General features: G+C 42.6%; 1 protein-coding gene across 12 annotated transcripts in view; it reads left to right on the top strand.

Annotated features, from left to right (window-relative positions):
• KAT6B (lysine acetyltransferase 6B) overlaps positions 1-13,581 on the top strand; it is a 203,890-nt gene extending 190,309 nt beyond the window's left edge. For all 12 annotated transcript variants that reach the window (XM_077946539.1, XM_015147239.3, XM_077946542.1 and 9 more), the window contains 5 exons: positions 861-1,092; positions 1,397-1,556; positions 2,152-2,520; positions 5,550-5,841; positions 9,443-13,581. In XM_077946539.1, coding sequence (XP_077802665.1) covers positions 861-1,092; positions 1,397-1,556; positions 2,152-2,520; positions 5,550-5,841; positions 9,443-11,997 — 3,608 coding nt within the window. In that variant the 3' untranslated portion in view covers positions 11,998-13,581. The remainder of the gene's footprint in view (positions 1-860; positions 1,093-1,396; positions 1,557-2,151; positions 2,521-5,549; positions 5,842-9,442) is intronic.

The following is a 13,581-nucleotide window of genomic DNA, read 5'->3' as shown; positions in this document are numbered from 1 at the left end:
TTAAAGGGCTGGTTTCTTTTTTTTCTTTTTCTTTTTTTTTCTTTCTTTTTTTTTTTTTTTCATTTTTAAAGTTCCTTTGCCAAGGAACCTTCACAGTAATGCTGTAAAATGCGTTCAAAAGCTTAAGATGCTGGGGGATTTTCTGAGCATACATGCAATAGGTTGTTTTAAGGAGTTTGTTTTGTTTTGTCTTAATTTGTAGGAGCAATGTTCTGGGATTGGATTGTAAATTAATTTCTATGAAAGAGGTGAAAATCGAGCTAGTGGAGCTGATGTGAGTCGCAGCAGTTGACTTGAAAGACATTCTTTTATTAGTCCTAAAACAAAGCTTCAGATCAACCTGCTAGTTAAATGTAACAAGCAATATAGACTCTTGAGTCAACAGAGATCGTTCTCTTTTTATTAAGACCCAGCTGTCAAAGGGTCATTAGGTCCTTCCTGTGGAAAACAACTTGCCCATTAATGTTTGGGGTGGTCCCTTGACAGGATTTCTGAGTAAGTGCCTGACATTTCGTTTTTGGAAGAATCTAAAGCTGTAAGAGACTTAGATGTTGAGACTCACCAGGAGTAATGTCTTCAGCCATCGCTTTTAGTCTTTGTGAAATATGCCACAATATGTGTTTGGAATGCTGCTGCTAGCTGCGTAAATTGACTTAGAGTGCCACTGTCAAAGGTTCAGGAGCATAAACTTCACAGAGATCAAATCACTATAACTGGGAAGAGGCTACATTCTTAAAGTGAATGCACTTCTCTGGTGTGATGTTTTTACCTTGTTGCTACTCATATTACTTCTGGTGGCTCCTGTTCTAAGCTCTGGGAATGCCAAAGTGAGGAATGCCCCTTTATTTTTTCTGCCCTAGGCTATTTGCTTTCTAGAAGAGAAGGCCAAGCAGGGTCTCCTGAAAAGCCTCTCTCCGATCTGGGCCGTCTCTCCTACCTGGCATATTGGAAGAGCGTCATCTTAGAGTATCTCTACCACCACCATGAGAGGCACATCAGCATCAAAGCAATTAGCAGAGCGACGGGCATGTGCCCACATGACATTGCCACCACTCTGCAGCACCTCCACATGATCGACAAGAGAGATGGCAGGTGAGTCCTGGGCAGCTCCGTGGCTCAGGCATCCCACACCAGAAAGGGTCCCTGGAGATACGTGCATTCATTCCAGTTAGAGATCGAGGTTCCCTAACAGTATTAACAAACCTTTTCTCCTAAAAATAATACATGAAATGACACTTTTTTGCCGGTTGGATTCCAGTGTTCTATACCCTCTCGTTGAGGTGCTTTCTGATTTTTCCTAACCCAGATAACGTTAGTGCTAGCATATGTCCGTATGTGAAGCTGAAGTGAAATTTCAGCTTGTGATTACATCTTGTTCTGCCTTATCACATTACAGATTTGTCATCATTAGACGGGAAAAGTTGATACTGAGCCACATGGAAAAGCTGAAAACCTGTTCCAGAGCCAATGAACTTGATCCAGACAGTCTGAGGTGGACCCCAATTTTAATTTCTAATGCTGCAGTGTCTGAAGAAGAGCGAGAAGCTGAGAAAGAGGTAATGATTGTCTTTATCATCCTAAGTTGTGTAACCTCAATCTTGTAGCATTCTTAAGCTAAGAAAGTCATTAAGATCGTTGTCAAAAGCTTGGTTATGTAGAGATAGCATGTGAAATGATATGGCACTAATTTATCCTAACTGAGGTTTCATGGTAAGACATGATAATTTTATTGAATTGAGTATGAAAAATGAAACATTTATCATTGATTACAAAGCAGCATTTTTCACTACTGAGAGCATGTAATCAGATCAAATTCGGTGCTGAGCTCCAAGGCTGCAGTGTCAATCGATTCTTTGTGTTTATGAACTTGGTTAAAGTGCTCCATGCCAGTGAGCATGTAATGTAGTGATAAAGGACTCAAATCAATTCGCTGCATCATTAATACTGCTAAATATCCCATGAAACCCAATCTTCTTTGATTTGTTATCCTAACTGATGCAAAAGGTTCCTGAGATGATGCAGCTGGAATGTGCTTGGCCGGCTGGCTGTCCTGATCAGAACCGACTTAGAGACACTTTGCCATTGATCCTCAGAGGCTCTGGCTGTGTAACTGCCCTCTCACTGGCCACCATTTTTACCCTCCCCACTTAGGCTGAGCGGCTAATGGAACAAGCTAGCTGCTGGGAGAAGGAGGAACAAGAAGTCCTGTCAACTAGAGCTAACAGTAGGCAATCACCTGCAAAAGTACAATCGAAAAATAAATATTTGCATTCCCCGGAGAGCCGGCCAGTCACAGGGGAGCGAGGGCAGCTGCTGGAGCTCTCTAAAGAGAGCAGTGAAGAAGAAGAGGAGGAGGAGGAGGACGAGGAGGAGGAGGACGAGGAGGAAGAGGAGGAGGAGGAAGAGGACGAAGAGGAGGAAGAAGAGGAAGAAGAAGAGGAAGAAGAAGAAGAAGAAGAAAATATTCAAAGCTCTCCCCCGAGATTGACGAAACCACAGTCAGTTGCCATAAAGAGAAAGGTCGGTGTCTGTTTAGATTTTCTATCTGAGTCACCTTCCATCAAATCTTATTTGTCATTGCAGACATTCTCTCTATTAGTATTTCACTCTCTGTTCTTTAGTCGTAGTTTATGTGTGTGTACCCAGTCCTGCTGATCATATGTCATAATCGTTTATCTCACAGTCATGATTATGTTTACTTTTTGAGGTTTGTTAGCACTGTGACAGGAAACCAGGGACAGGCCAGCCTTGTAGTCTAGTAGTCACTGCCACCTGCTGGTCTGCAGGAGTAGAGTAACTGAGGTTTATGGGAACAGAAAGGGGCCCCAGAGAGCACTTAAACCACCCTCCAAGACCTAGAGGCCAGGAGACTTCTCTAAGGTCATATGACTCATTAGAGATGGAAACAGAACCAAATGCGTGCTCAAGACTCCAAGCCTGGGCCGGGCGCAGTGGCTCACGCCTGTAATCCTAGCACTTTGGGAGGGCAAGGCGGGCGGATCACCTGAGGTCAGAAGATCAAGACCAGCCTGGCTAATGTGGTGAAACCCCGTCTCTGCTAAAAATACAAAAAGTTAGCCAGGCATGGTAGCACGCATCTGTAATTCCAGCTACTCAGGAGGCTGAGGCAGGAGAACCCAGGGAGGCAGAGGTTGCAGTAAGCCGAGATGGCACCATTGCACTCCAGCCTGGGCAACAAGAGCGAAACTCTGTCTCAAAACAAAACAAAACCAAAAGACTCCAAGCCCAGTGCTCTTTATGCTGTTTCTTTCTCTTGTTCTTGGCACAGAATTGTTAGAAAGCATTACTGAATCTCCTCAGATCTTAGTAGTCCAGTGGTGTCTCTAGATAGACCATATCATCTTCAATGGTACAGAAAGTAAAGAATTGACATTGTTTTTAGGTAACTGCTCACCCAGATCTGATATCTTTGTCTTCCGTATCTATCTGGGACATAGAGGAGAGCCAATATTGTTAGTTCAGCCAAGACTGATAGAGATATCACAATACAAGCTTAAGGCTCTGCCCAAGGCCATCCGATATGGCATCTGTTAGGGAACTTGCTGTTCTAACTCCCAGCTCAGCGCTCTTCTAGGCTTGGCAGTCTTCTGGAAGGGTCTCCATGGGGAGGTGGTAGAAAGGAACATCCCACAAAGTAGACGTCAGGCTTAAGAATAATGTTTCCATTTCTTAGGAGGAGTGTGTATTCATGTGTTCTATATATAATAAAAGAAACTTGTTATAAAACTATCAAAAACAAGAATCATCCAAGGCATGATCTGAACTGGACTCAACCTGAAGAAAACGAGTTCTCTACCTTTGCTTCCTTCATATTAGGGAAAATTCCCTCGTGGATTAAAGAGGACAGGCAGACTGGGGGAATAATAACCGTAAATGTTAAATTACGGAATATGATTAACCGGCTGTGTGTGTGCTTCAGTGAGCATTCAGAGCATTACAAAAGTAAGACACAAGAATACTTGGAGGCCAGACACAGTGGCTCACGCCTATAATCTCCATGCTTTGGGAAGCTGAGGCAGGAGGATCACTTGAGCTCAGGAGTTCAAGACCAGCCTGGGCAACAAAGCAAGACTCTCTATAAAAAATAAATAGGCCGGGCGCGGTGGCTCAAGCCTGTAATCCCAGCACTTTGGGAGGCCGAGACGGGCGGATCACGAGGTCAGGAGATCGAGACCATCCTGGCTAACACGATGAAACCCCGTCTCTACTAAAAAATACAAAAAACTAACCGGGCGCGGTGGCGGGTGCCTGTAGTCCCAGCTACTCGGGAGGCTGAGGCAGGAGAATGGCGTAAACCCGGGAGGCGGAGCTTGCAGTGAGCTGAGATCCGGCCACTGCACTCCAGCCTGGGCGACAGAGCGAGACTCCGTCTCAAAAAAAAAAATAAAATAAAATAAAATAAAAAATAAATAAATAAATAAATAAATATTTTAAAAATAATAATAATAATAATTCTTGAGTACAGTTTACCTGGAGGTTAGCTTTTAACCAAGCATATTGAACCCTTCTTTGCAGTGTATTTTCAATAATCTGGGGGGCAACAATTACATCTTAGCAGCAAATCTACCTGCTATTCCTCTTTGAATTTTGTGTCATTAAAAACTTTTTTGCTCGGGGGAAAATATTTTATAATTACAATTATGGAGAGTCATTTATGCCAACGTTTAGTGCAAACAGAAAAAATATTTTTAGGCCAGGTGCGGTGGCTCACGCCTATAATCCCAGCCCTTTGGGAGGCCAAGGCGGGTGGACCACTTGAGCTCAGGAGTTCAAGACCAGCCTAGGCGACATGGCAAAACCCTGTCTCTACAAAAAAGAAAAATAAAAGAAAAAATATTTTTATGTCATACAAATAAGACATCTGGCAGGTCTTTAACGTTTTTAGATGCCTTCTATTAAAATATTTTGCCAGGTTATCAGTTGCTTACATCTCAGCAGCCACCAGTACTTGACTCTGTTAACATTATAAACAGTAATCCTTTCTTCAAGTACCTTTCCTTTCATTTTCATAGTTCCTGAAGTCCTGTGGAATAAGAACAAGTAGGTTGGTCTTGTATCATATTTCCCAGTGCTGTCCATATAGTGGGTGCTCCTTCAAGAGTTATCAAGTATTAAATGTGTTAACCCTGTGGCTAGTTAATTACGGCACCATTTATAAAGACATTAGAGTCTGTGATGACCTTAAATGTCTGTGATGTGAGGAGTACTGAAGCCAGCAAGTACCACTTGGAAAATATATACTAGAAAAGCAAAGCTTAGTTTTTAAAATCTCCCGTCAAGCTGCTAGGATGTTCCCTCTCAAAGCATCTGCTTGAGTAAACAACTGTTTTATTTGGAAAACACTTGCCTGTGTAGTTGGAGCCCGAGAGGGATGTTAAACATCAAATGGAAGGTTAAGTACAAAGGCATTACAGAAGTCTCTACGTGTAAGATTCTCAGACACGTGTTCAGTACACGTCCACTGCATGTCGACTCAACCGTTTAATTTCTCATGAGCTCTTATGTGTTATGTTTGGAATTAATTTCAGAGGCCTTTTGTACTAAAGAAGAAAAGGGGTCGTAAACGCAGGAGGATCAACAGCAGTGTAACAACAGAGACCATTTCAGAGACGACAGAAGTACTGAATGAGCCCTTCGACAACTCAGATGAAGAGAGGCCAATGCCACAGCTGGAGCCTACCTGCGAGATTGAAGTGGAGGAAGATGGCAGGAAGCCAGTCTTGAGAAAAGCATTCCAACATCAGCCTGGGAAGAAAAGACAAACAGAGGAAGAGGAAGGAAAAGACAATCATTGCTTTAAGAATGCTGACCCTTGTAGAAGTAAGTAGAGGAATGATAAAAACCTTACCCTTGAGAATGTCTGTATCTGACTGGGTGCCAAAGAGCAGGCCTCTGGCGTGATGCCCAGAGGTACCTGGGAAGTGGTGCTGATGCACCTGGAGCAAGTGCCCATCTGCCCTTTCCCATCCTTACAAGCTTCTGTCCCTTCTTCCTGGAATTGGATTTTATGTTAAACAACTTCTAAGGCCAGAACATTCTTCTAGGTGGGTTCATCTTACTTACCAGAAATTGGCTTATCCCCCAAAACTTTTAAGTCTGTTGGTAAGAAACACATTACATTTCTTTGATTCTAATATGTACTTTTTTTCCCACATTTAGTATTTCTGAAATCAAGGTATATATTATTATCAATGTGAGCATTGAATGGAATCGTTTTTTTTCCTGGAAAACAAATATTAGTGAATCAATAGTACATCTTATAATCAGCGGTGTCTTAGTATATACTACTATAAAGATTCATCTAAACTAAGCTGAGCATGATGGCTCACACCTGTAATCCCAGCACTTTGGGAGGCTGAGGCAGGTGGATCACCTGAGCCCAGGAGTTTGAGACTAACCTAGGCAACATGGCAAAGCCCCATCTCTACAAGAAATAGAAAAATTAATCAGGTGTAGTGGTGTGCACCTGTAGTCTCAGCACTTTTGGAGGCTGAGGCAGGTGGATCACTTGAGCCCAGGAGTTTGAGACCAGCCTGAGCAACATGACAAAACCCCATCTCTACAAAAGATACAAAAAGTAGTCAGGAGTGGTGATGTGTGCCTATAGTCCCAGCTACTTGGGAGGCTGAGATGGGAGGATCACGTGAGCTCAGGATGAGCCATGATCATGCCATTGCACTCCAGCCTGAGTGACAAAATGAGACCCTTTCTCAAAAAAAAAAAAAAAAAAAAAAAAAATCATCTAAATTTACCCACACATCAAGATTAGCTTTGATAATATTGTATAATATAGAAATCAGTAAACTGATATAAGTTGACAGGGACAACCTTCCTTTTTAAGTTGACAGGGACACCTGTACCCCATCCTCTAAAAAATATACTGAACACCAGTGAATCGTCTTTCCTGCTGTATTTAAAACACCTATCCTGCCGGGCGCGGTGGCTCAAGCCTGTAATCCCAGCACTTTGGGAGGCCGAGACGGGCGGATCACAAGGTCAGGAGATCGAGACCATCCTGGCTAACATGGTGAAACCCCGTCTCTACTAAAAAAATACAAAAAACTAGCCGGGCGAGGTGGTGGACGCCTGTAGTCCCAGCTACTCGGGAGGCTGAGGCAGGAGAATGGCGTGAACCCGGGAGGTGGAGCTTGCAGTGAGCCGAGATCCAGCCACTGCACTCCAGCTTGGGTGACAGAGCAAGACTCCGTCTCAAAAAAAAATAAAAATAAAAATAAAAAAATAAAACACCTATCCTTGCTGTCAGGTTGAGAACGTGTGCTCCCAGCTGACTCATGAGGGTTTATGGCATACTGTCTCTATTCTCTGGCCGAGATGACTCTGTTCAGAACTTACTCTAATCTGGGGAACAGGCAATCTCATTTTCCTGGGAACCACAGGATCACTCTAGCTTTTGAAAAGCCACAGTTTTAAGAACAAGCATCTTCTTGACGTTCTTAGTTCACAGAAATGCTATTCCTGCATACATATTTTTGCTGAAGGAATGACTTCTTACTCTGGGTATAGAGAAACCAAGCCTTATTCTTTGGGGTTTTTTTTTTTTTTTTCTTTAAACAAATCAACATACAAACCACAACAAACTGCGATGAGCAATCATTTTGTGTGTGAGAATGAGCTTTGTTTCCCCTTCTTGGCTGTCTTCTCGTATTATGCCTGACTCCTTTCAGGATGTCCTTCTTTCTTAAGAATAATTGTCAGAAAACTCATCTTCTGATTTTGGAAGTTGTTCCAACAAAAGCTGGTAGGTCCAGTAGCATGTAGAATAAGAATACGGAATCCAGCCAGGCATGGTGGCTCATGCCTGTAATCCCAGCACTTTGGGTGGCTGAGGCAGGCAAATCACCTAAAGTCAGGAGTTCAAGACCAGCCTGGCCAACATGGTGAAACCCCATCTCTACTAAAAGGACAAAAAAATTAGCCAGGCGTGGTGATGCATGCCTGTAGTCCCAGCTACTTGGGAGGCTGAGGCAGGGGAATCGCTTGAACCTGGGAGACAGAGGTTGCAGTGAACCGAGATCATGCCACTGCACTCCAGCCTGGGTGACAGAGCAAGACTCCGTCTCAAAAATAAAAAGAATGTGGAATCCGGGGGCACTGGCATGGCTATTACCTGCCATTGTGAATAGAAATGTCCTGAGATGACTCTTAACTCGGGCATGGTACTGGGCACTTCTCAAGGAACCATTCTGCATCATATATGTGTTCTTTTCAGCTGGTCAGTTTGAAAGTAATACTTGCAGGTAAGTTTTTCTATAATCCTTTTATTACCTAAATCAGCCAGTGCTTACTCTGCTGTTCACCGGTTGGACTAGAACTCACTCTCTTCTGGCAGAAGGGATATCTGTTTTATGATGATTGTGACATCTTATTTTTATTCTCCAGAGTTTCTAATAAAACTATTGTTCTATATAAAGCTTTTCCTTTAAATTGACCACTGATTCTAGAAGATTAGTGTAATCTAAAGATCGTAAGAATACTTGGGTGCTTTATACATATATTTATTTATATATTTATTAATATGTATGTAGTTATCCATCTGCTTATATAAATATGTACATGTTTACATCTATATTCACATGTGCATATAGGTTCAGTAAAAATAAGGTCACCTGAACTGAAATGAACTTCACAATTATGGTTTGTTTCTGATTGTCTTTAATGTTCAAACCTTACATCAGCAACATGCTGATCCAGAATTCAATGTGGACAGAATTAGTGATAAAAAGAATACCTGTATTTTAAATGTTCAGGAATTTGCTAGTAATTACATTGTAGTTTGTATCATGCAAAAATGATGATCCTAAAAATGATGATGACAAGTGCATTTGTTTTGGGTATTTAGTTATTTATGATTTGTTTCAGAGGTATACAGCTTATTTTTATGCCAGAGAGCACATTCAAATCAAAGTAAATAAATCATGTCATCCAAGAACATTTACATCCTATAAATGTCCACAGAGGTTTACTTTCTCTAGGTAGATATGAGAGTTAAGGCTTCTAGTCATTTTTCGAGGACAGTAATGATTTGTATATAAGCTAGCATTAATTCCTTTCCCCTGTATGTCCTAATTTGTAAATGTTCAAATTGATTTTTTTTTTACACTGTGGAACTCTAGGTTTTTGCATCAGAGAATGTCTTGTTCATTAAACTCAAATAAGCACATTAGCATTGCCTATATCCATGTGTTCCCAATATGTTACTTTCCCAGGCCTAGGTTATTTACTTGGTTTATACCACAATATTATTACACATTAGCCTTGATTATGTCTTTACCATCAACTCTTAACATGCCAAATTGAAAGCAGTGTTTGCTCATTAATTTAGAGGAATGAATTCAAGTTGCCCATGGTTATGCTTTCTAAGACTGTTTTTCTTCCTTCCCCTTTTTGTCTCTTCACTAAGACAATATGAATGATGATTCGAGTAACTTGAAAGAAGGCAGTAAAGACAATCCCGAACCTCTAAAGTGCAAACAAGCGTGGCCAAAAGGAACAAAGCGTGGTCTGTCTAAGTGGAGGCAAAACAAAGAGAGGAAGACCGGATTTAAACTGAATTTGTACACCCCACCAGAAACACCCCTGGAGCCTGATGAGCAGGTAACAGTGGAAGAACAGAAGGAAACTTCAGAAGGAAAAACCAGCCCCACTCCCATCAGCATTGAGGAGGAGGCCAAGGAAGCTGGGGAAGCCCTGCTGCCTCAAGAGGAAAACAGAAGGCAAGAAACATGTGCCCCTGTAAGTCCAAATACATCACCAGGTGAAAAACCAGAAGATGATCTCATCAAACCTGAGGAAGAGGAGGAGGAGGAGGAAGAAGAGGAAGAAGAGGAAGGGGAAGAAGAAGAAGAAGAAGAAGAAGGAGGAAATGTAGAAAAAGATCCAGATGGTGCTAAAAGCCAAGAAAAAGAGGAACCAGAAATCTCCCCGGAAAAAGAAGACTCTGCACGTTTGGATGATCATGAAGAGGAGGAGGAAGAGGACGAAGAGCCATCTCACAACGAGGACCATGATGCCGATGACGAGGATGACAGCCACATGGAGTCTGCCGAAGTGGAGAAGGAAGAGCTGCCCAGAGAAAGCTTTAAAGAAGTACTGGAAAACCAGGAGGCTTTTTTAGACCTTAATGTGCAGCCTAGTCACTCGAACCCAGAGGTCTTAATGGACTGTGGCGTCGACCTGACAGCCTCTTGTAACAGTGAGCCCAAGGAGCTTGCTGGGGACCCTGAAGCCGTACCCGAATCTGACGAGGAGCCACCCCCAGGAGAACAGGCACAGAAGCAGGACCAAAAGAACAGCAAAGAAGTCGATACAGAGTTCAAAGAGGGAAACCCAGCAACCATGGAAATCGACTCTGAGACCGTCCAGGCAGTTCAGTCTTTGACCCAGGAGAGCAGTGAACAGGACGACACCTTTCAGGATTGTGCCGAGACTCAAGAGGCCTGTAGAAGCCTACAGAACTACACCCGTGCAGACCAAAGTCCACAGATTGCCACCACTCTGGACGATTGCCAACAGTCAGACCACAGTAGCCCGGTTTCATCCGTCCACTCCCATCCTGGCCAGTCCGTACGTTCTGTCAATAGCCCAAGTGTCCCTGCTTTGGAAAACAGCTATGCCCAAATCAGCCCAGATCAAAGTGCCATCTCAGTGCCATCTCTGCAGAACATGGAAACCAGTCCCATGATGGATGTCCCATCAGTTTCAGATCATTCACAGCAAGTCGTAGACAGTGGATTTAGTGACCTGGGCAGTATCGAGAGCACAACTGAGAACTACGAAAACCCAAGCAGCTACGATTCTACTATGGGAGGCAGCATCTGTGGAAATGGCTCTTCACAGAACAGCTGCTCCTATAGCAACCTCACCTCCAGCAGTCTGACACAGAGCAGCTGTGCTGTCACCCAGCAGATGTCCAACATCAGCGGGAGCTGCAGCATGCTGCAGCAAACCAGCATCAGCTCCCCTCCGACCTGCAGTGTCAAGTCTCCTCAAGGCTGTGTGGTGGAGAGGCCTCCGAGCAGCAGCCAGCAGCTGGCTCAGTGCAGCATGGCTGCTAACTTCACCCCACCCATGCAGCTGGCTGAAATCCCCGAGACGGGCAACGCCAACATTGGCTTATACGAGCGAATGGGTCAGAGTGATTTTGGGGCTGGGCATTACCCACAGCCGTCAGCCACCTTCAGCCTTGCCAAACTGCAGCAGTTAACTAATACACTTATTGATCATTCATTGCCTTACAGCCATTCCGCTGCTGTGACTTCCTATGCAAACAGTGCCTCTTTGTCCACACCATTAAGTAACACAGGGCTTGTTCAGCTTTCTCAGTCTCCACACTCCGTCCCTGGGGGACCCCAAGCACAAGCTACCATGACCCCACCCCCCAACCTGACTCCTCCTCCAATGAATCTGCCGCCGCCTCTTTTGCAACGAAACATGGCTGCATCAAATATTGGCATCTCTCACAGCCAAAGACTGCAAACCCAGATTGCCAGCAAGGGCCACGTCTCCATGAGAACCAAGTCAGCGTCTCTGTCACCAGCCGCTGCCACCCATCAGTCACAAATCTATGGGCGCTCCCAGACTGTAGCCATGCAGGGTCCTGCACGGACTTTAACGATGCAAAGAGGCATGAACATGAGTGTGAACCTGATGCCAGCCCCAGCCTACAATGTCAACTCTGTGAACATGAACATGAACACTCTCAATGCCATGAATGGGTACAGCATGTCCCAGCCAATGATGAACAGTGGCTACCACAGCAATCATGGCTATATGAATCAAACGCCCCAATACCCTATGCAGATGCAGATGGGCATGATGGGCACCCAGCCATATGCCCAGCAGCCAATGCAGACCCCCCCCCACGGTAACATGATGTACACGGCCCCTGGACATCACGGCTACATGAACACAGGCATGTCCAAACAGTCTCTCAATGGCTCCTACATGAGAAGGTAGACAACGTGGGCAGTCCACAACACCTACGGGGTATCACTATTGGATCGATCTGCACAAATACCTTTGAAGAGTACGATTTCAAAACCAGCAATTGGTGTGAATGCAAAAACATTTGTTGGCACCATTTATTTAAAAAAAAAAAAAAAAGCTGTATGCAGCAGAAAGCCTTATACAAGTTGTTTTTCTTTTTTTCCTTTTCCTTTTTTTTTTTGGTACCTTCATTTCTGTTACTTTTATATAAAATTCTCTGCAAAGGAAGGCCTCTCTTTGGACTACAATATGGAGGCAGCCACTTGTTGTGCCTGCTTCTGTTAAACAATGTGGATATCAAGCCCCCCCAAATTATCTGTTTTAATACTGAACCTAGAGCTTTTTTTTTCCTTCCCTGTCCACTCCATGTAAATGCCTTTAGCATTTCAGTTATTGTATATTTTGTTTAAGGTGACACTTCAGCATGCCGCTAATGTCTTTGTTAGTGACAGTGCATTTTGTAGTACTGTACAAGTGTTGTGCTAACAGTAAGCCATTTCTTAAGTTTTTTGCCTTGATTAGGGTGCCCTAATTTGAGGGTTTTAAAAAAAACTATATTTTTGTTAATTATAAAACTGTAAAGAGCTATAAAAGCTATTCCCATTTGGTTAGTCAAAAGGGTTTTATTGCTAAATGTTTGGTGTAAAGTTGAGACCCTTTTCCATTTTGGTGACAGATTTCTTTGGGGAAAAAAGGCAGCTTTCTGTTTTATAAATGCAGACTTCTGTTTATTGAATGAAGCATATCTCAGTGTTTATCTGTCAGGTTTTGAAACATTTCATATATGTCCAAATACTTGGCAGGATTTAAAAAAAAATAGTGAATTTGGTGTAAAGTTGCTATTTTATGGAAATGCCTCTAACTTTACATTTTCATTCCATCTGTAGATTTTTCTATCTTTATAAAATATTGGAGTTATTTTTTAAGGAAAAATAGAAAAGTAGCTTGTGAATAGCTCAAACTAAGCTTACAAATCGCATGTAAAAAAGCAAAAAAGTTATTTGTGTCTGTTTATATTGCTTCCTTTTTTGTAGCCTTTGTACCTGTACAGGGTGACAGTAAGGGCCAAGCAGGAGAGGCGTAATCCTTGTATAAAATAGGAGCCAGCGACACTCTTGTATTTATCTGTTCTCTTTTTAGTCAGTCACTTCAAAAAAAGAAAAAACAAACAAAAAAAAGCTGTACATTTTAACATAAAATAAATTATGATGAGCCATTTTTAGCCTCTTGTGTCCTGTCATATTATGATTGATAGAGAATGACCAATGGAACTGTATCATGTGTCACGCCTCAGAACACATACACATTTTGGGAAAATAAATTATTTAGTGTAAATTGGAGTTACGGGATTTTCTGATTTGTTTTGACTTTGGGGGAGGGGTTGGCAATAAATAAGAGTAATATCTAATAAAACCATCACATATACCAAATACCTATTTAATAAATTAATTTATAATGGATTTTAATGCTTTTCATGAAAGTTTATTTTATGCGAGTGCATACCTTCTGTATGCCAATCATTGTCTTTAAAATAAAGTGAAATTGTTTTTTTCT

This window comes from Macaca mulatta, chromosome 9 (assembly GCF_049350105.2).
Source record: "Macaca mulatta isolate MMU2019108-1 chromosome 9, T2T-MMU8v2.0, whole genome shotgun sequence".
In the NCBI taxonomy this organism is placed as follows: Eukaryota; Metazoa; Chordata; class Mammalia; order Primates; family Cercopithecidae; genus Macaca; species Macaca mulatta.
This window is presented reverse-complemented; position numbering and strand designations above follow the sequence as displayed.